This window comes from Cervus canadensis, chromosome 32, assembly GCF_019320065.1.
Source record: "Cervus canadensis isolate Bull #8, Minnesota chromosome 32, ASM1932006v1, whole genome shotgun sequence".
NCBI lineage: Eukaryota > Metazoa > Chordata > Mammalia > Artiodactyla > Cervidae > Cervus > Cervus canadensis.
The window spans coordinates 31,013,954-31,040,691 of record NC_057417.1 but is presented as its reverse complement, the minus strand read 5'-3'; the positions used below and the strand labels follow the sequence as shown (position 1 = coordinate 31,040,691).

Here is a 26,738-nt window from a genome sequence, read left to right as displayed (position 1 = left end):
CAAGGCCACAAAGATTTTCTGTGTTTCTTCTGGAAGTTTTTATAGCTTTCAGTTCAGTTCGGCCGCTCGGGTGTGTCCGACTCTTTGCAACCCCATGGGCTGCAGTACACCAGGCCCCCCTGTCCATCACCAACTCCCAGAGCTTACTCAAACTCATGCCCATTGAATCGGTGATGCCATCTAACCAATCTCATCCTCTGTTGTCCCCTTCTCCTCCCACCTTCAATCTTCCCCAGCATCAGGATCTTTTCTAATGGGTTGACTCTACACATCAGGTGGCCAAAGTATTGGAGTTTCAGCATCAGCATCAGTCCTTCCAGTGAATATTCAGGACTGATTTCCTTTAGGACGGACTGGTTGGATCTTCTTGCAGTCCAAGAGACTCTCAAGAGTCTTCTCCAACACCACAGTTCAAAAGCATCAATTCTTCAGCACTCAGCTTTCTTGATAGTCCAACTCTCACACCCATACATGACTACTGGAAAAACCATAGATTTGATTAGATGGACCTTTGTTGGCAAAGTAATGTCTCTGCTTTTTAATATGCTGGCTAGGTTGGTCTTTAGGTCTAATATTTAGATTTATAATCTCTTTTTTAAATTACGTGGGGAATGGACAAAAGTTCATTTTTTTTTTTTTGGCATGGGAATAAAAAAAATTTTTTTTTAACTTTTCCTTTCTCCATTAGACTTTGCACCTTTGTCAAAAATCCATTGACTATATATGTGGGGACTATTTATGGACTTTTTATTCTGTATCATTGATCTATTTACCTAGCATTATTCCAAAACCACATTATCCTGATTACTTGCAGCTTTAAAATAAGAGCTGAAATCAGACAGTGTAAGTCCTCTAACTTTGTTCTTTTTTTTAAAAATGTTTTGTCTGTTATAGGTTCTTTGAATCTCATATGAGTTTTCTAAGTAGGTTATTGATTTCTACAAAATAGCTTTCTAGAATTTTGATTAGGATTACATTGAATCTTGAGGTAAAACCTGAGAGAACTGACATCTTAACAATGGTGAGTCTTCCAGTCCACAAACATGGCATATTTCTCATTAGGGCATTCTTTATTTTTTTTCTCAGCAACATTTTGTAGTTTTTGTGTACTAGTCTTGCACATCTTTTGATAGACATTTCTAAGTGTTTCATATTTGTGGTGCTCCTATGGCTCAGATGGTAAAGCGTCTGCCTGCAATGCGGGAGACCCAGGTTCAATCCCTGGGTCGGGAAGATACCCTGGAGAAGGAAATGGCAACCCACTCCAGTACTCTTGCCTAGAGAATCCCATGGACGGAGGACCGTGTTAGGCTACAGTCCATGGGGTTGCAAAGAGTCAGACATGACTGAGTGACTTCACTTCACTTATAAATTTAAAATTCCCAATTTCTGCTAGTATATAGAAATATCATAGATTTGTGTACATTGATCTTGAATCCTGAAATCTTCAACTCACTTTTTAGTTCTAGTAACTGTTTGTTGTTGTTTTTTTTTTTTTGTAGATTCCGTAGGATTTTCTCCATAGACAATCATGTAGTCTATGTAGTTACCATTTTTCTTCTTATGCGTAAAGATTTCCTTTAACATTTATTCTCTTTTTAAAATTTACTTGGCTGCCTCAGGTCTTAGTTTTGGCACATGGGCTGCAGAGAGCAGGGGCTTCAGTAGTTGTGGCACGCAGGCTCTCTAGTATGGGTGCACAGACTTAGTTGCCCCTCGGCATGTGGAATCTTAGTTCACCAACCAGGGATCGAGCCTGCATCCCCTGCATTGCAAGTTGAATTCTTAACCACTGACCACCAGGGAAGTCCCCTCTTTTAACATTTCCTGTACTGAGATCTGCTGGTGATAATTTTCTGTGATTTCAAATGTCTGGAGAAATCTATATTTTTCTTCAGTCTTTGAAAGATATTTTTATTGGCTTATAGAATTCTAGATTGACAGATTTTTCTCTCAGTAATTTAAAGATGTTCTAGCTGCTTTTAGGGCTTCCCTGATAGCTTTTAATACTTTTCTCTTTATCACTGGTTTTAAGAAATTTGACTACGTGTCTCTGTGTAATTGTATTCATATTTATCATGCCTTGGATTCACTGAGTTCCTGGATCTATGCATTTATAGCTTTTGTCAGTTTTGGAAACTTTGGGGCTATTATTTCTTCAAACATTTTTTTCTGCCCCCTTTCTTTCTTCTCTCTGTCCCAGACTCCAATGACTTCACTGGGTTATTTTAGATGACCCAAAAGATAAACAACTGTAGCCCACATGGAAGACATAGTGAAGTCAATGCAATTGGTCTTTGATACATCTTTGCAGAAGATGTGGACAAAGAAATAATCAAGGTGAGAGGGAAACATGTTGGATGAAAAGTCTGAAGTTCCTTGTTCAAACTGCACCAAATTAATTATGTGGCTTTAGGTTAGTCCCTATATCTTTATGGATCTGGAAAGATGAACTCCCCAGGTCTGTACATGCCCAATATGCTACTGGAGATCAGTGGGGAAATAACTCCAGAAAGAATGAAGAGATGGAACCAAATAAAAAACAATACCTAGTTGTGGATATGACAGGTGATGGAAGTAAAGTCTGATGCTGTAAAGAGCAATATTGCATAGGAACCTGGAATGTTAGGTCCATGAATCAAGGCAAATTGGAAGCCTTCCTCAGTGATCAATGCAAAGAAATAGAGAAAGACAATAGAACGGGAGAGACTAAAGATCTCTTCAAGAAAATTAGAGATACCAAGGGAACATTTCATGCAAAGATGGGCACCATAAAGGACAGAAATGTTATGGACCTAATAGAAGCAGAAGATATTAAGAAGTGGTAGCAGGAATACACAGAAGAACTGTACAAAAAAAGATCTTCATGACCCAAATAATCATGCTGGTGTGATCACTCACCTAGAGCCACACATCCTGGAATGTGAAGTCAAGTGGGCCTTAGGAAACATCACTATGAACAAAGCTAGTGGAGGTGATGGAGTTCCAGTTGAGCTATTTCAAATCCTAAAAGATGATGCTGTGAAAGTGCTGCACTCAATATGCCAGCAAATTTTGAAAACTCAACAGTGGCTACAGGACTGGAAAATGTCAGTTTTCATTCTAATCCCAAAGAAAGACAATGTCAAAGAATGCTCAAACTACTGCACAATTGCACTCATCTCACACGCTAGCAAAGTAATGCTCAAAATTCTCCAAGCCAGGCTTCAACAGTACATGAACCATGAACTTCCAGATGTTCAAGCTGGATTTAGAAAAGGCAGAGGAACCAGAGATCAAATTGCCAACATCCGTTGGATCATCAAAAAAGCAAGAGAGTTCCAGAAAAATACCTACTTCTGCTTTATTGACAACTTCAAAGCCTTTGACTGTGTGGATCACAACAAACTGTGGAAAATTCTTAAATAGATGGAAATACCAGACCACCTGACCTGTCTCTTGAGAAATCTGTATGCAGGTCAAGAAGCAACAGTTAGAACTGGACACAGAACAACAGACTGGTTCCAAATTGGGAAAGGAGTACGTCAAGACTGTATATTGTCACCCTGCTTATTTAACTTATATGCAGAGTACATCATGAGAAATGCTGGGTGGATGAAGCACAAGCTGGAATCAAGATTTCTGGGAGAAATATCAATAACCTCAGATATGCAGATGACACCACACTTAAGGCAAAAAATGAAGAAGAACTTAAGAGTCTCTTGATGAATGTGAAAGAGGAGAGTGAAAAAGTTGACTTAAAACTCAACATTAAGAAAACTAAGTTCATGACATCTGGTCCCATCAGTTCATGGCAAATAGATGGGGAAACAATGGAAACAGTGACAGACTATTCTGGGGGGCTCCAAAATCACTATAGATGGTGACTGTAGCCATGAAATTAAAAGATGCTGGCTCCTTGGAAGAAAAGTTATGACCAGCATATTAAAAAGACAGCATTAAAAAGTAGCATATTAAAAAGCAGAGACATTACTTTGCCAACAAAGGTCCATCTAGTTAAAGCTATGGTTTTTCCAGTAGTCATGTACGGATGTGAGAAATGGACTATAAAGAAACCTGAGCACTGAAGAATTGATGCTTTTGAACTGTGGTGATGGAGAAGACTCTTGAGAGTCCCTTGGACTGCAAGGAGATCCAACCAGTCCATCCTAAAGGAAATCAGTCCTGAATATTCATTGGAAGGACTGATGCTGAAGCTGAAACTCCAATACTTTGGCCACCTGATGCGTAGAGCCAACTAATTAGAAAAGACCCTGGTGCCGGCAAAGATTGAAGGTGGGAGGAGAAGGGGACAACAGAAGATGAGATGGTTGGATGGCATCACCGATTCAATGGACATGAGTTTGAGTAAGCTCTGAGGGTTGGTGATGGACGGGGAAGCCTGGCGTGCCGCAGTCCATGAGGTCACAAAGAGTCAGACACGACTGAGTGACTGAACTGAACTTGTTGTACACTGGCATCTAATACAGCATTGTAAATCAACTATACATCAATTTTTAAAAATTATTTATTTATTATTTATTTATTTGGGTGAACTGGGTCTCAGTTGTGGCATGTAGGATCTAGTTCCCCGACCAGGGATCAAACCCAGGCTCCCTGCACTGGGAGTGTGTAGTCTTATGCACTGAACCACCAGGCAAATCCCTGTACTTCAATTTTTTAAAAAATTCCTTTAAAACATCAAAGAGCCTGAGAAGATAGTAAGAAAGTCCTAGGAAAATCAGAAACTGAGAGATATATGCAGAATATTGAGGCCACACTTGCCCACGAAGGGAATTGATTTATTACTGCTCTAAGTCCCTAAAGATAGGGGTGTTCCAGTGACTGGGAATTTGATGGCATAATTTATCTTCACCCAACTTATGTGATAATGACCGAAAGAATGGGCTCCATTTCCACAATGAATCCCTTATTTAGTATTAGTTGTGTTCAAAGATTAGGATGTTCAGTCTAGAATGAAAATTGGCATTATACAAGAGGGTACTGCCTGAGCTTTTAGATCATCAACTACTTGACATGATCTCAAGTTCTTATTTCACAGTCAGTTCTTAAACCATATTCCCTAGTCCTTCTACAGATACTAGAAAAGATGTCAAATTTCTATGGGCAGGCCCTCCCCCTCATTCTGCTGCTAATTTTTTTGGTTGCTTTTCATTTCTTCCACCAGTAAAACATGTTGTGAAATTGAGTTTCAATACCATTCTTTTCCAAACTGTCAGCTCAGATACTGATCAGAAAACAGGTCAATGTGCTAGCTCTTAACAAAACCATTTCTGTTTTAGATTTGTCAAAATAGCCTTCAAAGGCATGTGATGATGATTGATGATTCAAGACTTAAGGGGGGATCACTTTTAATTTGGGCTAAGAGGACATACAAGTCCTTTGTATCTTTGATCTATCAATATTAGCCCATGGGGATAGGAGGGTCATAGGAAAAAACTCCTGCTCAACCCAAGTCAACCCAAGTGTTGTGTTTATAGTAAACATTATAGCTCCAGAATAATAGCAACTAGGGTACAAGAAATATTGGAGGTAAATCATCATTTTGCTTTGTAGTTCCAAAATTCCACTTGCAATGTCTGTGTGTCTATGTAGCTTGGGTGGTGGCTGAGGTTCCATATGGTTGTTGTTTAGTCACTAAGTCATGTCTGACTCTTTCAGGACCCCATGAACTGTAGCCCACCAGGCTGCTCTGTCCATGGGATTTTCCAGGCAAGAATACTGGAGTGGATTGCCATTTCCTTCTCCAGGGGGTCTTCCTGACCCAGAGATTGAACGTGTGTCTCCTGCATTGCAGGCAGATTCTTTACCACTGAGCCACCAGGGAAGCCTGAGGTTCCAAAAGGAGTGTTAAATACAATGATGTAGACAGAATAATTGAGGCTTATTCCCATGGAAAAACCTTTTCAGGCTTATTTTGTTTTTGGATCCTTCTTTCCAAAGGATACTCTTGGGTGAGGCCATTTCTCCATTCTCTAATTCCCTAAGAGGAAGTCAAAATTTGGAGGGCTTTTGTTTTTCTAGTTTTTCCTGGACTTACACACTTCCACTGTGTAATTAAAAATGCAACATGGTAGTCTTGCCTGAAGTTTTCAGAAGCAAATCACACCACCAAGTAATCCTCTGTTTCAAGAAGCTAGGATACCACCAATTCATGGAAATATTGAGTGAAGCATACAGCCCCCTCTACACAACAACACACCTTTCACAAAAATACTGAGTACTTATGATGTGACAGGCACTATTTTAGTGCTAGAGACACAGAAGTAAACAAAAACAAAGTATTAATCCTCTATCATTGTCAATTGTAATATTTCCTAGCCAGTTTATAAGCAAAAACTTCAGCAAGATTTGAAGCAACATGAATTGCATTTATGCAATAATTTGAAGATTAACGTTGACTTCAATTGCAAAGGAAATTACAGCTTCCCCACCCCACCACCCACTCCTGCCATAGCCCTCGCAAACACACATTCTTTACACTTCCTGGCCTAGGTTGTTTTCAAATCAGGACTCATGATACTGCTTATTTGTTTAAAAATAAAGATTAAACATCAAAGCATGAACTGCAATTTCAAGTAGTATACTAAATACATATTTATTTTGCTATGGGGTTTGGAAATTGAGAGAATTCTTTTCAGTGCCAAAATGGCAAAGAAAAATATGAAATATAATAAAAAGAATGAGGCCCAAGCTTTGACCTAAAATACCACACATTGACTCAGATTCTTTTGCTTTCATATGTCATGAGAGGTTTTTGGTCTTTTTTTTTTTTTTGAAATTAAATTGACCTTATCTGTCAAACCCAAAGACTCAAGGCTGCAGTACAGCATTATTCCTTTGTTCTCAGAACCCTTTTACTACTTTATGTAGTTTTCAGGAAGCTAGACTTAAAAACTAATCATAACACAGCATCTCTTTCCACAAAAGATTTTTCCTTTGTCCTAAGCGCTTTTAAATGTTTCTTAATAAATCCCAACCGGGATTCATTTGAGTTGGGGAGTAAAATAGAGATGGTCTAACTGGTTCTTAATGAAGAGCGGGGGAAAATGGCTGGGGAATTTATTTGTTTTAGGTTTCTTAAGTTTCAGGAAAAATGTCCTCTCTTCTCTTCACCCAGAAGGGTTGTTCATTAGATGAACTGAATCACAGAGCAAAAGAAGGAGTCTGAATGGAATAGGCTGCCATCTCTGCAACAAAAGCAGAGATGTACATGGAAGGTTTAACTACCTTCATGTGGTCCAGGGCTGAGTGGAGATGGCGACAGGACATCTGGAACACACATGAGCACACTTTCCTGATGGAAGCTGGTAACAGTGCAGCTCCTCTCTGATTAGCAATCTAAAATATGCAGTCTCTTGGCACCTTTTTTTTCCCCCCAGCAAAGGAAGAGGCTATTCCAGGTACGAGCATCAGGATTCTAGGGGGAATAAGTGATTCAGCTGAGATGAAAGAGCCAATAAAAATTTTAGCTCGGAGCTCAAGGATGTGCTGAACCTAATGTGTTGAGAATAAATGTCACTGAAGAACTTATTTTATCTCTGACCCTCTAACTTCAATGGCTCCTAGTGCTCAGAACCTCTGACAGTGCTGGGAGAGAGTTTCATTCTTTTGTAATTTCACATTAACCCCCAGAAGAAAAAAAAAATCACTAACCCTTCCCCCTTCCCCACCATTTCTGTGACACTTCCATCTGGGTATCCAGATGGGAGCATTTCAGAAAGTCTGGAATGTGTAGACATTTCAGACACAAATTCCCACTTTCCTTTGCTCAATTAAAAAAAAAAAATGTTACTACTCACACTTTGTTCATTCTTGAAAGTAACAATTGTGGTCACCCAGCCAAAATAACAACCCTGTCTTTCCTTATGGATGCTAGATGAGTGATATCTATTGGAAATGAGATAAATTTATCTTAAGGTATCCTTGGAAACAGAGAACAGATTTGAAACAGAGGACTAAAAGTCAGAGATTACCAACTACATCTCTTGCTTTCTTCCCAGTGGTTTTAACTTCCCTTCTCTTGCTTGCTCCTTCAGATGCTCAACACTTTCTATCTGCTATGCCTTTCATTATTCCTTTCACGGATTAATTCTCAACTTCTCCCTTGCAATGAAAATCCCTTGCAATTCCAACACTATGACTTTCTTCCTGCAAAAAACACTGGTTATGTATTGAGCAAAACCTAGTTTCTCTTTCATAGCACTACCCCTGTTGAGGACTTCCCAGGTGGCTCAGTGGCAAAGAATCTGTCTGCCAATGCAGGGGATGCAGGAGATGTGGGTTTGATCCCTGAGTCAGTAAGACCCCCTGGAGAAGGAAATGGCAACCCACTCCAGTATTCTTGCCTAGAAAATTCCATGGACAGAGGAGCTTGGTGGGCTACAGTCCATGGGGTTGAAAAGGGTAGGACAGGACTGAGCACGCACACACAAACACACACCACTTTTGTGCACAAAGATACCCAACAAGACATTTATTGAAAAGAGGAAGTACATCAGACCTAGATGTTGCACTTAAGGAGCTCATACCCCAGTTCAGAAGGCAATTATAATAGAGGCTGAAGGAGCAAGAGAAATAAGGAATACAAAGACAAACTACTGTCCTTTACAATGTCATTTCAGACCGAGTAAAATCATGTAAACTTTGTGGACAAGGTGACATGTATGGCAGAGCTATGTAGGATGGATGAATTTTGTGTCTTCAGAACTGGTGGGAAGGTCATTACAGATGTAGACAAGACCTGAACTCCAAATCTGAAGGATGGAAAGTGTGTGTCATGTATGAAAAGCATAGATTACTTTGATCAGAGTGAAGGGTAGATTAAGAGACACAGTAGGGAAAGAGATGACTGAGAAGTGGAGGGACAAATAACGGAGATGAAAGAGTTTATAAACATGCATCAGGAGATACTGAGGCTTCTTAGCAAAAGGGTTAAGTGCTTTAGAGTTGTGCTTCAGGAAAACTGATCTGGCAATAGAATGTAAGCTGAAGTGGAGGTGGCAAACTTGCAGAGTTTAGTTAGGAGGTAACCATATAGTTTAGAATAAAAGTAATGAGGTTGTATCAGTGAAGATAGAGTTGACGTATTGTAAAAGTAGAATTAGAACTTAGAAACCGACTAGAATTTGAATGGATTTGGAACAGTGCAAAGGAGATTCCAAAGTTTTAAATTTGGATGACTTGAGAAGAATTAACATATGAAGAAAAGATGAGGAAAAGAGAGATGGGGAAGAGAAAAATTAATTTAGTTGAGGACATATTGAGTTAGGACTGCTGGTAGCATATCCTTGAGATGTCTGGCATGCAATTGGTTTATCATGTTTATCATGAAACTCTGTAAAAATCAGGTAAAGAGTCATTAACATAGAGACCAGAGCTGAAAGCACAAAACTGTTTGGACACATGTACAGGTAATGAAAGAAGATCCAGAGAAGAAAGAATAAATTCCCAGAAAACAAGAAAAAAAAATCAGAATACAGTATCATAGAAACCAATAATAGAAAGTTTTAAATAAAAAAAAGAGAGAGAGAGACTTAGCCAGCAATGTTGAATGCTATAATGAGTTCCAGGAGAAATATATGAAAATGATCATTGGATCAGGCATGGCAAATTATTAATTTTAAGAAAGCTATTTTTGAAGAAGCCAAGCCTTTTAAAGGGTTAATTAGTAAGCTAGGGAAGGGTACAGAGAAAAGAGCCCTTGACTGGAAACTAGAGAACCTCAGTGTCAGCTTGGCTCTGCTTTTAAGTGGCCATATGACCTTTTGACCTTTCTTAAACTATTTCCTAAACTTCAAAATTCTATAAAATCTCTCTCAACTGTCACTTTCAGAGGTTGAAGCAAGCTACTAATGTGCCTAAACCACACGGTGACACTGAGCTACAGATACTTATTAGATATGTGTCAATTTCACTAGCTGTAGTCTGTGTAAAACAGAGGCCCTTTCTGTTTCCTAATATAGAAAAACTGAGACTATGTTCTCGGGGTATTTCCTCCAAGAAAACCAAGATGATGAGGTTTCCTCTTCCAGTTCCTCCCATCCCCTATCATCCTTTACTTTTAAAAACTGAGTTAAGACATTAGCCTCAGTTTATCCAGTGTCTTGTTCTAATGCTTGAAGTCAGAGAATGCCACCAAAAGCCCCTTTTTTGTTTGGTGAAATCAGTTGGGTAATATTAATAATCAATCCCCCTAAATCATGACTTTCCAGTCACATGTGATCATACACTAATACAGGAAAACTTCCTGAAACTCAGTGTCTCATATCACATGCGCCCAAAATTAAACCAGAAATATGTTATCTGAGAAGAACCCAGATGCACTGAAGAAAAAACATTTGCTTTATTTGGTGGCCCTGTTTCTACTGGGATCCCTTAGCAATACAAACTCAGAGTCACTGAAATGTTAATGATTACAAATCTTTTATTTAGGTCCAGGCGCATTTATTTTTGTTGTTGTTCAGTCATTAAGTTGTGTCCGACTCTTTGTGACCCCATGGACTGCAGCATGTCAGGCTCCTCTGTCCTCCACTATCTCCTGGAATTTGCTCAAATTCATGTCCATTGAGTCAGTGATGCTATCTAACCATCTCATCTTCTACCTCCCCCTTCTTTTCCTGCCCTCATTTCCCCCCAGCATTAGGGTCTTTTCCAATGAGTGGACTCTTTGCAACAGGTGGTACATATATTAAGTTAATGTTGATGTAAAATAGTTTGTTTTGACTGAATTCTCTGATTAAAGTTAATAAATACAACAGATTATCTTAAATAAACACACACAAATTAGGAAAACATTCTCTTGCTGAGACACCAGTAAGTTTTTCTGAAATTCTCATCTTGCCTTTCCTCCAAAGAGGCTGGTATGTTCTTTCCTAAGAATCCTTCCTTACTTGGTATCATAGAAAATAAAGGAAATTTTTTAAAGATTTTTTTAATGCATATAGGTGAAAGAGGGAAGAAAAGGATAATCAGGATCTATTTTGCACCTGTTCTATGTCAAACATGTTCACATACATTATCTTAAGCCTGACAATACTTTGTAGCAAATTAAGCTTTGATGTTCAAGTTGAGAAAACTGAGGCTCATAGGGGTTAAGCTATCCTCTCAAGGTCAAATGGCAAGTTATTAAAACTAGAATTGAAGCAACTGCTGTCTGACTCTGAAGCTCAAGTTCTTTCTACTTGACCATGCAGTTCATTCTAATAAAAAATACACTCTTGAGAGGGTCTTAGCATTTTAAGCATAAGAGATTATTATTTAGATTTTTTTAAAGATTACTAGTTAGGATTCTCTGGAACCTCCAAATTCTGTTATATCTGCATTGAATCCTACATTTGGGGGGAAAACACACACACACACACACACCAGCCACCACCAACCACACACTCTTAGTTCTCCCTCTTAATTGAAATTCAGAACCGAGGACAGTTCCTGAGTCATGTTTGCAGGAAGTTGTCCTTGGATCCTGTTAGTGAGCTCACACCCCCACTCTTGACTTCCCAAGTGGCACTGAGAAAGAGAGGAGGAAATGTAAAAAAGTATAAGATGGGATCCTCTGACACTATGGTGGAAATTAGCACATTTCCCAGAAGACCAAGATAAAAATGCATGTGAGAAGAACCAGAGAACCAAACAGATGGGGCAATAAAATGGAGGCGGAATGAGCTCATCAGGATTCCCAGCACACGGTTTACCTCCATAGTGGGCTCTCAGCTAACCTGGGAGCCAGGAGACATAGTGAATGAGTGGGTGGTTACTATGCTGCAGCATGTTACACTAAGAGATTAGGTGGAGCTGATTCACAGCTGCAGATCTGCACGACTTTTCAAGTGAAGGAGATTCTGTGGGCCCTGATCTTTGCCACACACATAACCACCCTCACGGGTGGCATGAGTCAGATACACAGGGTCCTTCAGATAGACAAGGTTGCTGTGCTGTGAGTAAAATGAGGATGAACCTCCATGTTGTCGAGAGCAGATTTCAACCCTAGCTATGGCCTCTTCTTGTGTGAAGGTTTACCTGCTGTATCACAAATGCCCTGCCTTCCCATAGTCACCCATGGTTACAGGTGGTTCACAACACAACAGGAAAGAACAAGGCTCTGGAACGTTCATCATAGCGAACAGTGATTCTTTCTCAAATCACCAGTCCTTGAGCATCATCAGAAGGGCCTTTGGAGAGTCTACTCTAATCCCTTCTTCTCATACACAAGGAAACTGATGTCCAGAGAGGAGAAACGACTCATCCCAAACCACTTAGCTAGTGACAGAGTTGCTATGAGGACTCACTCCTGAGCCAGCAGACTTTCCACTGCGCCAGGAAAACAAAACAAAGCCCCAAATAGCATAGACCCTGTTCAGTAAGCCCTCTAATTATACTGCCTCCGAAAAGTATAACATCTTAAATGCCTGGGTCGTTCCATCTGGGCCTTGGCAGTTTCACTGGTAACTTCTCATATTGAAAATCTTCGGAGAAACTTAAGAGTAAATACTTTGGGATATATGCTTTGTTATTTCTGAATCTTCTTGTACACTGTTTTCTTGATTCAGGAGGAAATTAGAATTCTGGAAATACAGTCGATTTTATTTAATTATTAAAGGAACAAGCCTCTATTTCAAGTTGCAAATATGACTCTATCAGTCTATGCCAAGAAAGGCTATATGGAAAAATACAGGCATACTACCCTAATTGTCACATCCAATTAAGATCCACCAAGGTCTGCGAGTTAAAAAAACATCAAACCTGTGAGTGAAAATTTGAAAAGTCAAAGCCTTATCTGAATAATTCTGAACATGTCTGGATTTGGTGCATTGTGGAACCATTTAAAACATAACATTTTAAGTGCTTTGCAACTTTGTTACCTTCATTTTGCAATTTGTGTATAGGAGGGCTCATTTGAACTTGGGGAGTTTTTTAAGGAGCTGAAGTAAGAAGGATGTAGGAGGAATGAATCTATTCAAGGTCATACTTACAACTTGAAAGGGATAGTTACAGGTGTTGCTGACCAAGAATTAACCCATCATCCACCCCCCCTACATTTTCCACTAATGAATATTCTTACCTGAACCATCATTACGTCCACTGTCCTCTGCCTCCGGTGTTATGTAGACCAGATTTCCTGTCTCTAATGTTTATCCACGAAGAGATTTTCATGTATAGAACTTTTCTGGTAATTTAGCAACATTATCCTTGAAAATCCCACATCTATTTACATAACAGAAGCTATTGTTTGAAGTGCAAAGCAGGTCAAAAATTCGGTTTCTGGAGATTAATCACTGCAGTCTATTTTACATTATCATAATAATTTCATTTATTTTGATACAGTGTGTTTTCAGAATCAACCTCAGCTTCCGTGCAGAAGTGACAAATCCATTTGTTTCGGGTATAATGGATAATATGATTAATGACCTTGCCACAGGATTTCTTAAAAACGGAGGGAAAAAAAAGTAAAGATTTCCATTTATAATGTGCAGTAAACCAGCTCTGTCGCTTTGCATCAAAATCTCTGTGAACTTGTTTGCAAACCACAGCCCAGATTCTGAAACCAATTTGCTCCTGCTTTGGGGGGTTTCTCTCTGTCTCTGTTCCCTCCAAGAACCTGAGGACAGCGTCTCTAACGGGGACACTGGACACCCTGGGCACCCTGTTTCCGAGGGTGGGGCGCTGTTTCACCACGTTGGCACCATGGCGAAGACTGCGGGTCGGATCAAGGCCCATGTGGCCCAGGCCTTGCTGCGAAGATCACCACGCGGCGGGCTGTGGCCGGGACCCGCATCGGACAGCCCTCCGAGTGGCCTCGCGACTCCGCGCCCCAAGCTGGACCGAACGTGGCGCGAGGGTGCGCGGGCTACCCCTCCTCGCCGTCGGATCTGCCGCCTGTTTCTGGTCCCCGCAGACCTGAGAATTCTTTCCGAGACGGGACTGCGGACGCGACCCGTCATGCCTCTCTTTCCCGCCTTTTCGGTGAGGTGGCCGCGGCCCCGCCTCGGCTGGCCCATGTCGGCCGTGGGCGGGTGGCAACGGCAGCGCAAGGTTCGACTCCCGCCCTGGGCGCCTCCTCATTTGTGAAACGGGGGTCGTCCCCGCCCGGGGGCTGAGGCGACCGCAGAGCGAGGCCTGGCGCCCTCGGAGCCGCCTCAGGGGCCGCCGGGGCACCAGGGGGCTCTTGGCTTCTCCACAGCCCACGACGCCGGCGTCCTCGGGTGGGTCCGAGGGGGCGCCTGGACTCGTTTCGGCCGAGGCTCCTGAAGGCACCCAGGACCCTTTTTTTTTTTTTTCCTCAGCCGTCCCCTCCTGAGGGCCGCGGGGCCCCAGGCTCCGGCCCACGCGCCCGCCCGCCCGCTGGTACGCAGCTCTGCGAGTAGGCGCCCTGCCCCGCCCCCGCGTGACGCGCGCCAGGCCGGGCCAATCAGAGCTCGCGGCGCCGCGCCCCACGCGCCGGGGCCCCCGCCCTTCCAGCTTAAGAAAGGGCGCGCGGGCCCCGCTGGGTCAGAGCGCAGAGCCAGACCGAGTGCGCCGCTTTCGCGACGGCGGGCGGATTCCGCCGGCTCCAGCGCTCACGCTGCTCTCGAGCGGCGAGCCCGGCCGCAGCCCACCGCGCAGGCGCCCCCCGCCGCGCGCCCCGACGGCGCCGGCTCGCCGGCCCGCACGCGGACGCTCGAGTGAGCGCGGCGGCAGCGGCGGGATGCTGGCGCTGCTGGCCGCCGGCGTGGCGCTCGCCGTGGCCGCCGGAGCCCAGGACGGCCCGGCGCCCGGCAACCGTTTCGTGTGCACGGCGTTGCCCCCGGAGGCGGCGCACGCCGGCTGCCCGCTGCCCGCGATGCCCATGCAGGGCGGCGCGCTGAGCCCCGAGGAGGAGCTGCGGGCCGCGGTGCTGCAGCTGCGTGAGACCGTCGTGCAGCAGAAGGAGACGCTGGGCTCGCAGCGCGAGGCCATCCGCGAGCTCACGGCCAAGCTGGCGCGCTGCGAGGGGCTGGCGGGGGGCAAGGTGCCGGGCCGGGCAGCCTCGGGCAAGGACACCATGGGCGACCTGCCGCGGGACCCCGGCCACGTCGTGGAGCAGCTCAGCCGCTCTCTGCAGACCCTCAAGGACCGCCTGGAGAGCCTGGAGGTACCAGGGCGGGGGGTCCCTGGGGGGACGCCCCCGAGGCGCGGGGCAGAGGAGGGGCGCGTGGTCCTGCCCTCCGGGCTGTGCGGGACACCGCCGCCCGGGCGCGCTCGCACGCCAGGCGAGCTGGGTTTGGGGTCAGGGGCGCTCTCGGTCCGGCTCCGAAACTTAACTTGCGTGGCTCGCATCCCCACCCTTTTGCTGGAAGGAAAGGGTTAAATTCCCGCCCACCCCACCCAGCCGTGCCCGGCCTGTCAGCTGTGGGGCCATTCACTCCCCGAGGTACAGCCTGGCGAATGGGGACGGCCCCCTTCCTCGCTTTACAAATCTCCCAGTCTCCCCGAGCCGGACGCGCTCCTGGACCTTGTCTCAGCGGACAGAGGGCTTCCGCGGGAGGTCAGCAGCCCCGGGCCTCCGGTGTTAGCTTTTATAAATCAAATTGGGCCGGACCAGAGCGGGCAGAGGCCCCGGGGGTCTCAGCGGAAGGCGAGCGTGGGCGGGTCACGGATCACACCAGGCGCGCCTTGAAGCCGGTTAACTTCAAAGACGCTGTCCCCCAATTGCGCGCGCGGATCCTGGGGTGCCCCTCCCGATTGCTCTGGGGGAAGAGACCTTATTCCCTTCTCGGAAGGCGTCTGCAGTTTGGAACTTTGAGAAAAATCTTCATTTAATTTCCATCTTTACTCTCCGCCCCCGTTTAAGAAGTGTGGATGTTTCTGTTACACACGTTCACCAAAATACTTTTTAGCAAAACTAGACTGCAATTACAGGTGGTAATTATTGCAAAATTATTTGAGAGTTTCCTCTGGCATGATGGCTAAATACAGTATTTCCAGCATCTGTATATCCCTCGATTCATTATGATTAATAAGAGCTAACGTTTCTGGAACACTAAATATGCGCCAGGCATATTATCTAATTTTAACCCGTGCAACAACCCCCCAGGAAGATCCTATAATCTATTTTACAATTTGGAACACTTAGAGGGAGGGGTAGACAGCTTGCCAAGGACTGGTGGCTAGACAGCAGCCGGCATCCTCCAGAGCCAGCAGAATGGTAGAGGAATAAAAGAAATAGGAAGTGAGGATTTAAAAGCAGCATTAAAAGCGAAGATTCCTGGAATTCAGACTGTCTCTGTTTTAGAGTTCTCATTTTCCAGTAACATCTCTGCCAGCATAATCATGCACTTTTGTGCCCTACTGGAACTTGGAGGTTGGGGGTGGGGGGTGGCGGCGCGCGGCTAGATGAAAGTTCATCAGCTTTGAAGACCGTTTGATTACCTCTTCAAAAAAAAAAAAAAGTCCTAGCTTTATTTTGGTCCTTATTTGAGAATGATAGATGTTGGTTAAATCTTTGACTTTTTGGTGAGAGGAGGTACACAGCTTCCTGAGAGGGGAAAAGAAATTCCTAAATTTCAAATATTGCAGCAGAGTAATTGCTGTTTGACTTTGAAATCCTTTCCGTACCGGAAAAGAGAAAAAGAAAAGAAATCAGCGAAATGCTCCCGTTCCCGCCATTGGCACGATTTACTATTTCTATTTGGAAGCTTCTCCCTGTGTGGCGGGGGCCATTAGAGCTCCATTTCACAGTTCCTTTTTAAACTGGCCCTAATACTTCTCCCGCCTGTGCCCCCCACCCCACCCCCTTCCCTCCACCACCGAAAGCACCAGCTCCGAGCGAACGTGTCCAACGCGGTGCTGCCTGGCGACTTTCGGGAGGTGCTCCAGCGGCGGCTGGGGGAGCTGGAGAGACAGCTGCTGCGCAAGGTGGCCGAGCTGGAGGACGAGAAGTCCCTGCTCCACAACGAGACCTCGGCTCACCGCCAGAAGACGGAGAGCGCCCTGAACGCGCTGCTGCAGAGGGTGACCGAGCTGGAGCGAGGTGAGCGCCGGGCTGGTGTCTCTGCCGCCCCCTGGCGGCCGTCCATCAGCCGCCTCTCCACCCCCCACCCCCGCCCCCGCCCCCAGCCCATCGTCTTGGTACTCGGCTGCTGTGTAAGGGGGTGAAGCGGGGCTCAGAGCAAGGGACGGCAGGCCTGGAGGGGCCCGCGGCACTGCCATCTTGCCCCCGACACATGCGGCCACTTGGGCCGCTGAGGGAGTGGTCACTGCTAAACCCCTGCCAGCTGACTCTTGGCGGGGAGCTCTGCTCCTGAGTTTGCTAGGTTCTGAGACAGCTCTCCTCCGATCCTCCGATGCTGGGGGCAGAAATCCGGCTGACGCCTTACCCTCCCAGCCGCAGCCCACCTCTCCCTTCTGCCTCTCACTTCTCAGGCCAGCTGTTGCTGTTTCAACCTGAGTCATCTCGTGGTGCACAGAGTTTGCCTTGTTGGCCTGGTCAGAGACTCAGTGGAGATGGAGGGGGCACTGCTAGCGGCTGGTAGGGTCCTGGTTTTCACCAGCTGTGCTCAGACCCCATCGTCAGCAGTGATTGTGGCCCTGCCTGGTGGTTCCTGGCTGTTTGAGCAAACAATCGGGGTGACTGACAACAGCCGTCTCTGGAATTAACTCCACCCCCAGCCCCACTGGCAGTGTCCGTGGAAAACCAAGACACTCAGGATCAGCTCGGCCAGTCTGATTCCTGACCTCCTGCCACGCGGGCATTTCAGTCCCTTCTTAACTATACCCTGCAGCAGACTCTGAGCCTCTTTCTCTTCTCTGCTCAGATTCTGGTGGGTGAGTTTCTCCCACAGGAAACAGGAAAGGGAGGGATCAAGGGCCCTAGGTCATTCAGACTGTGCTGGGTGTGAAGTTTTAGGTTTGCTGGTTGCGGGTATGGGATTATAACCTTTCAAATGCAATAACCCGACAAGGGCAGGTTCTGATGACTCAGTTGCGTGAATTGGCAGGCCCAGTGGCAGAATGTCCGCATACTCTTCCAGCCACGTCGGCTCAGCTGGGCCAGATGGAGTCGTCCAAGGGGAGAGTGTTTCTGTTTCATTTGATTTAGTCGCTTTTTCAGCAGCATCCCAAAAGTCACAGGGTTCCTTCATCCCTTTCCTGTTCTCTTCTTCCAGAAAAGCCTATCCTTCCTTCCTTACCATTATTATTGCACTTGGATTCTTGAATTTAAAAATGTCCTCTCTGCCTCACCTCCGTTGCTGGGTGACCTCAGGAAGCTCCTTAGGTCTCAGAGGCTTTCCCCAAAGGCAGCGCAGCTGCAGCTTAGCTCTCTGTCACAGAGCAAGAGGAGAGGAAGGCACCATTGGGGCCAGGGGTGGGCGGCTCACCTTCCCTTGCCTGGCTTCGCCCTCGTGGGGCCTGCGGGCCGAGGGAGCAGGCACAGTGCAGTTACTCAGCATCTTGATTGGGAGGGGGTGGCTGCAGAGTGAGGGGAGGAGGGCTTTGCCAGAGACCTTGGTGGCAGTGTACCTCACTTGGCATGGTGGCTGAGTTGCTACGAGGAAGTGGGTTAACAGAAGCGGGTTGGTTGAAGTCTACTGAGTTTGAGTGTGGAGTCAGGACTCTTGTTATACCCATTTCGTAGATGAGAAAAAGTGCTCCCAGGTTCTCAGCTAGACCTGTCATCTGTCTCGGGGAGAGGGGGTCGAGGTGGGACCCAGGCTACCGGCTAATGGATGGCAAAGGCACATAACCCACCCCTCCCCATCTTGTTCTGTGACTCCAGGGAAGCTCTGAGTTTCACATCACGGCTGTGACCACCCAGGAGCTGCCCCTCTGTGACTCTCCCTCCCATCCTTGGTGTGTCTGTTCATAGCCAGAAAGCCGCAGTCAGGCCTCACCTCGGCCAGTCTGATCCCTGCACCCACGCTCTTGGGTGCTGCAGAAAGCCTGCAGACCTCGCCCGGCAGAGGGGAGGTCCGTGTCCAAACTGGAGCTGGCCTCCACAAGGACAGGGCCGTTCTTGCAGAGCCTGCAGACCCTGGCGCTGAGCGGAGGCTCAGGGTCTGCTGCCTCTCGACCCCTCGACGAGAACCCTAGAATCCCGTGTGCTCCACCCAGCCCCGGGGTGAGTCTTTGAGGGAGGCGATCGTTTGTCTTCTGAGCAGTTCTCTGTGTCTGTCATGTGTGTGACAGGTGTGAACAGAGATGGAAGCTGCCAGCCCCCAAATGTACCATGAGTAGAAAGCATACGGTGTTCCTTAGAAGCATCCTGCTGAGCCCAGGGGAGACGGCCCTCAGCCACACGCGGAGCGGGGCCCTTGGGGTTCTCTGGCCTTCGGGGCATCATTTCCTGCCTGTTCTGTGCCAGATGCTGGGCTCTGAGCTCCACGTTCTGTGTCTTCTGTAATCCCTGCGACAACCCAGTGGGATGGGATTTGGTTAGATGAGGGACTGAGTCAGAGCTGAGTGACGCCCGCATTCACGTGGCCGCCAGACTGCAGAGCTGGGGTGGCGGTTAGTGGCGACCCCCGAGGTCCAGAGTCATGGAGGCTGCAGCCTGGAGCGGTGCGTGGGCCTCAGCCCTGCTGGGCGGGATGCTCCTCGCAGCCCCGTGCTGAGCTTCTGACCCTGCGTGTGGATGCTCCTGTCTCCCAGGTCCCAAGGATGCTCGTTTTCTTTACTGGGAGACCTGCTCATCTGTGGGGGCCTCTGGGCTCCGGGTGCTCCAGCCAGGCAGAGCCCAGCTAAGAGCGAAAGTAAACACTGGAACCCTTGTCTCTTAGCCCCAGGCCGCTCCCCATCTTTGGCTTGTCGGCCACCTGCAGTCTCTGATTTATCGGTCAGGCCTTTTAATTCCTTAATTGGTTTTAGCTAAGTTTCCTCTGAACCTCCAAGCTGTTTTATATGAATAGAGGGCGCCAGCTTTCAGGGTATGGCCGCCCCTCAGCTCTCCCAGCCCTGATGGAACTGATCTGTTATCACTGGGCTAACGATATTACTAACCCCGAGCCTGATCAAATTAGCAAGCCTGCCCACCTGCAAGGAGAGAAGCCATTTCTCTCTATTATATAATCACATCTCCTGAAAACAGAAGCATTTACACATTAAGTATTTGCAGCTGCATGTCTTGGGAAGTGCAACTTCCGTTCCTGGCTCTGTCATTTGCGGGCTGTGTGACCTGGGGTAAGTTGGTGCCTCTGCTGTGCAATTTTAAAAATCAGGGAGCTGGGACTTTCTGGGTCTCTCAGCCTTACCTGGGGCCCATCTCAGCGTAACCTCTGGCTTGGCCCTGCCCTCAGCTTCCCCAGGCAATGAGGTCTTCCCACCCCTCACCCAGTGCTCCACAGCCTTGGGAGGTCAGGAGGGATCAGACAAGACTGCATAGTCAGCAGATAGAAATAAATACTATGTGTGAAGCTTAGACTCTGATGTTTCTACATTGCCCGTTCCAGAGAAGTCAGAAGGGTGACAGTGGGCCCTGCAGCCTTCCTTTGTGGAAGGTCCTTGGGTGGGATGTGAACTGTGGCACCAAAGAGCTTCTCTCACGTGTCTGTGTTCCTCACTGTGGCAGAAAATGAGTCTGGGGTGGGACTTCCCTGGCAGTCCAGTGGTTAAGACTTTGCTTTCCAAAGTAGGCGGTGCAGGTTCAATCTCTGGTTGGGGGAGCTAAAGTCCCACATGACTTTGTGGCCGAAAAACCAAAACATAAAACACAGAAACAGTATTGTAACAAACTCAATAAAGGCTTTAAAAATGGCCCACATCAAAAACCTTTTTTTAAAAAATGAGACTAGGGGCTCGTGGTGGAGAATGGTTCATCCACTCTGGCTCCTGTTCTACAGAGCAGGGTGAGGAAGGAACAGATATCATCCACTAGTGACACAGGCAGTGTGGTTCCAAGCCGAGAGAGCCTGCCTGTCTTTGACGGAAATGAGGATCCTCTGGCCCCTCGTCAGTGCTTAATAAATACTTATTGAAGGAGTGACGGGCATTTAGGTTCCTTCCCTGGCAGCCTCTGGTCCCCAACAAGAGAGAAGCTTTTGCTGTGACAGTGCACGGAGTCTGCAATCCCCTGCAAACGCTGGGATCTGTGATGAGCAGACAGGGGCTTGTCCTCTGTGTGTTTAGTTATGATGTTGTTAATTTCGAGCTTCAACCAAAACTGTACTGAAAATGACTTAGATCTACTTAAGAGTTTCAGTTGTTTGCCAAAGGTTTCGGAAGCGCCATGTGCTTGGGGCCAGTCCCAGGCAGGCCCCAAGGGATCAAGGCTCAGGGCAGGTGGGCTCGCCTCAGTGGGTCGGGAGTCTGCCTCCTGCTGGTTCCAGACTGCAGGAAATGGGTCGGTAAACTTGGTTTTCTCTCGAGGAGGGAAGAGCAGGTCCTGAGCAAAGCAGTTCACTCAGGGATTTAGTCCAAAAGCCACTTCTGAGTTCAGCTGTAGTGTCGAGTCACGGGTGCCTGACTCCTTCCCCTTGGGCGGTGGTGATTCTTCCAGGAGAGAAGTGACATGGACTCGATGGTGGACGAGTGTCTATGGAGCGCCAGGGTCCCACCTCCAAGCCCAAGTCCAGCAGGCCCCTGGCCCAGCCCTGCTGAAGGGGCCGAGATTTCTAGGAAGTAACAGAGGCAATGGGACATGGCTGAGGAAGTGTTTTTTGGCTTAGTTTAACCAGAAGGTTAAACCCAGCGTGCCTCTTCCCCCTTCCTCGAGCTTCCAAGAGCAAGGATATGCCTGTTTCCCCACTTCAGCACCTTGGACAGCGGACAGTCTGTAGCAGGTGCCCTGTGCTTGGGGGACCCGCTTGCTGGGAGAGAGTCCAGGTCAACTGCTGCTCTGGGCTGTGCTGGTTGTGGGGAAAGAGAAGGGGGTGCTCACACACTATCAACCCCTCTTGCGGATCCTGCTCCCCCCGCCTCCTGCAGGCAACAGTGCTTTCAAGTCGCCAGATGCGTTCAAAGTGTCCCTGCCCCTCCGCACGAACTACCTGTACGGCAAGATCAAGAAGACGCTGCCCGAGCTGTACGCCTTCACCATCTGCCTGTGGTTGCGGTCCAGCGCCTCACCGGGCATCGGCACCCCGTTCTCTTACGCCGTGCCCGGGCAGGCCAACGAGATCGTGCTGATTGAGTGGGGCAACAACCCCATCGAGCTGCTCATCAACGACAAGGTGAGCCCACTGGGACACCTGCCAGCCTCCCCCCTATCCTGGCGGCCACTGAGGTTGGGATGTTACAGGAAGTCTGACCTCTGACCTCAAGGCTGTACTCCCCCCGAAGGGGACGGTTTGGACCTGACTCAGTCCCACTCTGGACAGGTGACCGGGCAGGGGGCCAGGCAGCTGTAGCCTGTGGGGATCCAAGCTGTGAGTCCCACCAAGAAGCCGCAGAGGGTCAGAATGAACTAGGCCTCCTGGGGCAGCCTGAGTTTTCACAGGCCCTCAGGCCAGTCAGTCACAGTGGTTCCCCAGGAATAGGGGAGGGTGTGTGTTTGTGTATGTGTGTGCGATTGTGTGATATTTCTCATGAGCATGTCTTTCAGCGGAGGGGTGGGGGGGGCTTGAAATATATTTACATACAGTAAAATTTATACTTTTTAGTTCAACCAGTTTTGACAAATGCATAGCTGTGTAACCACCACAATTAAAATATAGAACAGTTTCATCTTTCCCCCAAATTTCCTCCTTCCCCTTTTTTAAATTGGAAGATAATTGCTTTACAATGTTGTGTTGATTTTCATTCCCTTTTATAGCCACCTCCTGCTTGTACTGCCGTTGGTGGCAACCACCCATCTGTCCCCTGTCCCCACAGTCCTGCCTTTTCCAGAGTAAATATCCCTTTTTGATAGACTGGCTTACTTTGACATTCAGGAACGTGGTCTCCTTAAGAGATCAGCTCTGGGCGTCTGTGGGACCCTCCTGCAGCCTCACTTAAACATAAGGCAGGCTGCACGTCCCCCAACATGCAGCCTCACACCCTCCTTCCTGGGGCTGAGTGGTAGATGGCTGCAGAGCCCCAGCGGGCTCCCTGGGCACTCAGCCCCCACCCTGCTTGTCTCTACTGAACTGCTCTGGCTGGAGTTTGTTTCAGTGGGAAACGCTACAGAATCCACATGCAGGGCCCCTTCCAGCAGTGGCCATGTCCGTGAGCTGGGGACTAATTGTTCTGAATAACGCGCTTGGACGAAGCAGAGCTGAGAGCCTTGTTTTCCCCTCGGTTTTGATGTCGTGTAAACAGCCAGTTCCTGGGAGGGGAGCTCGGGGTTGCTAGGACACCAACAGTAACAACATGACGCTTGACAGCAGAGCCGGTCTGTAGAGGACTTATAGGACCGCGGGGAGACGGCGTGAGGCGCGAAGGCCCTGTGTGCACTCCTACCTGCCCAGGGCCTGCCCAGGAGGACACACACGTGTAGATCCCCAAGTGTTGCAATGGCTGTTGGGACCCTACCAGCAGAGTGTAGATGCCTGATCTGACTGTTTTCCAAAGAAGTTGCCCAGTAGAGCTCAGACTTCCCTTTGGGTTCTCCAGCGAGGGACATTCAGGACCAGCATGGGGGCAGGGAGCTGTCCGTCACATCTGCGTGGTCTGCACAGTGTCCATCCCAGACCCTCATCCGAGCCAGGATCCAAGCATGTCCAGTCGACAGCAGGGCCCCCTGGGGTCAGGGGCTTGTACCCAGGCTGCCCCTTTCCCCTTAAGAGTCTGTGACACGTATGGTGTCTCCAGTCCAAGGGTCCCTGTGAGCTGGCAGGGTCAGGTGTGCTACCCACAGAGCAGAGAGGGGGGAGATCAGAAGGGACCCCCCTCCCCGATGAGAGCAGCAGCGCGCTCAGGGCCTCCAGTCCCCCCAGGTCCAACTCCTGGGGACCCCGAGGGGCCCTCACCTGCACGTTGCCGCCTACAGGTCGCCCAGCTGCCCCTGTTTGTCAGTGACGGCAAGTGGCACCACATCTGTGTCACCTGGACGACGCGGGACGGCATGTGGGAGGCCTTCCAGGATGGGGAGAAGCTGGGCACCGGGGAGAACCTGGCCCCATGGCACCCCATCAAGCCTGGTGGTGTACTCATCCTCGGGCAGGAGCAGGTGAGTGCGGCAGCCAGAGGAGTAGCTGGCCACGCAGCACATGGCTGTCTCCCTGCCTGGGGCCCTGCCCAGCCGTCTGCCTGCCGGACCTGGCCTTGGTCACCGCGGCATGACAGCCAGGCTGGACACCTGGGGTCCCTGCCGGCCTAGCTCGGGCTGTCCTGTGGCCTGAGGGCGGGCATGGGGACATGTCCTGCCCTTCCTAGCAGGGACCAGGTTGGTGAGGTGGGTTCCGGCAGATTCTAGAGTGGAGTCTGACCACCACAGGCAAGCAGGAGTGTCCCTGGAGCCCCAGGGGCCCCAGGCCATCTCCGGCTCTTTGGCCTCTGCCTGCCGCTGTGTTGGCTCGGGATGCCCGGCCCTGGCTGGTACTGGCATTTTCCAGGGGCTCCCAGCTCAGGGTCATAACCTTGATCCCCAGCACGGCCCCCTGGGGAACCACATCTGTGGTTGAGATGGGGCAGGGACTCAGAGGCTGCCCTCAGAAAGCTCGCCCCTGGGGCAGAGGCCATCTGCTTTCGGACAGAGAAGAGTTCACGTCTCAGTCTGTGTTCGGGGTTTGCTGGTGGAAATCAAGGGAATAGACCCTGGGCCTTTGGGGGGCTTTGAGTCGGGTCTCTTGGCTCCCTGTTATTTCTCCCCTGGGAGGGGCTGGGAGTCGAGCGACCCAGGTTCAGTTCCAGCTCAGGGGACTTGGGCAAGGATCTCTCTCAGTCTACCCTCCGTAAAGCGGGCTGGTTTGAGCCACGCCATCTCACGGGCCTCACGAGCCCTGGAGCTTTAGAAGCAGCAGGACTCGGTGGTCGCAGGGTGCCATCTGAGTCGGGGGAGTCCGCCCCTGCCCCACGTCCTCCCAGGCTGGCGCTCCCCCGCCAGGCCGGTCACATGCCCAGGAGAGGGGACAGACATGTCCGCCCTGAGCCTGCCCCACGTGCTCTGTCCCCCTTCCCCAGGACACAGTTGGTGGCAGGTTCGACGCCACGCAGGCATTTGTTGGGGAGCTCAGCCAGTTCAACATCTGGGACCGCGTCCTCCGTGCACAAGAGATCATCAATATCGCCAACTGCTCCACGAACATGCCGGGCAACATCATCCCCTGGGTGGACAACAACGTGGACGTGTTCGGAGGGGCTTCCAAGTGGCCGGTGGAGACCTGCGAGGAGCGTCTCCTTGACTTGTAGTCAGCCACCCCTCTGTCCGGGAGGCAGGGGCCGGGCCGTTCCCCTCATGGCCCCCGTGGAACTGCGCGCGAACTTCCTGCCACAGTGGGCGGGGGGCCCTCGAAGCCCCCCACCCAGGGCGTCTCAGCCTGAGGCTCTGTGGCGTCACTTGTCACCAGCTTATCTGTTCCGAACCACGATTTTGTTGGTTTGGGGCGGGGAGGAAGCCCTGAGCCGCAGGTGGACGGATTCCTGACTCCTACCGTGGAGGGACTCCTGCTCAGAACCCCTGTAAATGCTAGCGCACCCCAGCCCTGCCCGCTCTCACGGATCCCTGGTGTCTCGTGTGCGCCGTCTTCCGTCCCCTTCGAAGGCTGTGCATCGTCCTGCCGGAGTGGCTGTGTCCCTCGTGTGTCGCGTACACCCTTGCTGTCCGCTGAGCACGCAGCGAAGCCCCTCCCTTCTCCCCCACGCTGCCCCCCCCCAAAAAAGGGCCTTTCTCTTGGTGGTCTTTACGCTGTGAATCTTTCTGTCCCAGGAACTCCTGAGCTTGTGGAGGAAGACAGGCTGCCCGGACACTGCCCTGCCTGATCTCCGAGGTGGAGGGAGCGTCTGAGGCCCCGGGGAGGGGGCTGTGAACGGGAACCCTGGACACAGAAGGGCCCAGGCTGCTGTCCCCCGCCTCCGTCAGCTTGCCCTCTGACCCGCGCTTTGGTGGAATCCTGGCCGGCTTTGAAAGGTGTCTTTTTCCCACTGGTGCCAAAAGTTCAGTTGCAGCTTTTACAACCATGCCATGTGGTTTGGGGAATTGATTTTTTTTTACCCCCCCCCCCAAACAGAAAGAGCAGCCATTAACCCGCTCCCGGTTTCTTGATGTCTCGTCCCACTGTGAGGCACGTGCTCATTTTAATTCACGTGGATTCCTGTGAGCATCCGACTGTCTCCACTATTTCCCCCAGAACTTCTTCTTCAGGAAACGGATGTCGTTGGGCTGGTGCCTGCTCAGCGACTCCAGGCTGCTTAATTTATTGGACAGAGGTCGTCATTTATTTTAAAAGATAGACGTGGTTCAGTGGGGAAATTTATACAGCTAAATATTATATATTTTATTTTTCATACATGTTCGAAGTGCAAATCTGTGAAAGTTCCATTTGTAGGACCAAGCTGACATGCCCATCCTAACACTGTATGCTACAAGAACTCTTCTGATGATGGAATTTTGATTAAAATGCACTGGAAGACAGCCTCGGTGTCTGCTTTCTCCATGTCTGGGGCTGAGGGCAGGGAGGGTTGGGGCTTCGCGACCCCTGGCAGAGGGCTGGCTTCTCTGGTTAGCTTGGGCTGGGCCCCAGGGAGCAGCCCCAGGGGAGCGGAGAGTGCTTGGGGGAGGATGTGGTGCTGGACTGCCCTCGCCTCCTCAGCCCCAGCCAGGCTCAGGCTGGGGGTGCATTGCAGGCTCCACCCAGTTTCTCTGTGCCCAGCCTGTCCCTGTCATCTCAGCTGGGAGTCCCGCTTTGATGACCCTGCCCCAGATGGGA

General features: G+C 48.9%; 1 protein-coding gene across 1 annotated transcript; it reads left to right on the top strand.

Moving 5' to 3' along the window:
• Positions 1 to 14,519: 14,519 nt before the first annotated feature.
• NPTX2 (neuronal pentraxin 2) lies at positions 14,520 to 26,443 on the top strand. The gene is made up of 5 exons (XM_043455756.1): positions 14,520 to 15,112; positions 16,774 to 16,990; positions 21,880 to 22,124; positions 23,861 to 24,040; positions 24,994 to 26,443. The coding sequence occupies exons 1-5, from the start codon at positions 14,687 to 14,689 to the stop codon at positions 25,219 to 25,221; spliced, it is 1,296 nt and encodes a 431-aa protein (XP_043311691.1). The 5' UTR covers positions 14,520 to 14,686; the 3' UTR covers positions 25,222 to 26,443.
• The last annotated feature ends 295 nt before the right edge of the window (positions 26,444 to 26,738 follow it).

What these genes read in the sequence shown, in the direction of transcription:
- NPTX2 (XM_043455756.1), top strand. Translation starts at nt 14,687, where the DNA reads ATGCTGGCGCTGCTGGCCGCCGGCGTGGCGCTCGCCGTGGCCGCCGGA. An exon ending in AGCTGCTCATCAACGACAAG is followed by an intron (nt 22,125 to 23,860) that starts GTGAGCCCACTG and finishes TGCCGCCTACAG; the next exon opens with GTCGCCCAGCTGCCCCTGTT. An exon ending in TCATCCTCGGGCAGGAGCAG is followed by an intron (nt 24,041 to 24,993) that starts GTGAGTGCGGCA and finishes CCCCTTCCCCAG; the next exon opens with GACACAGTTGGTGGCAGGTT.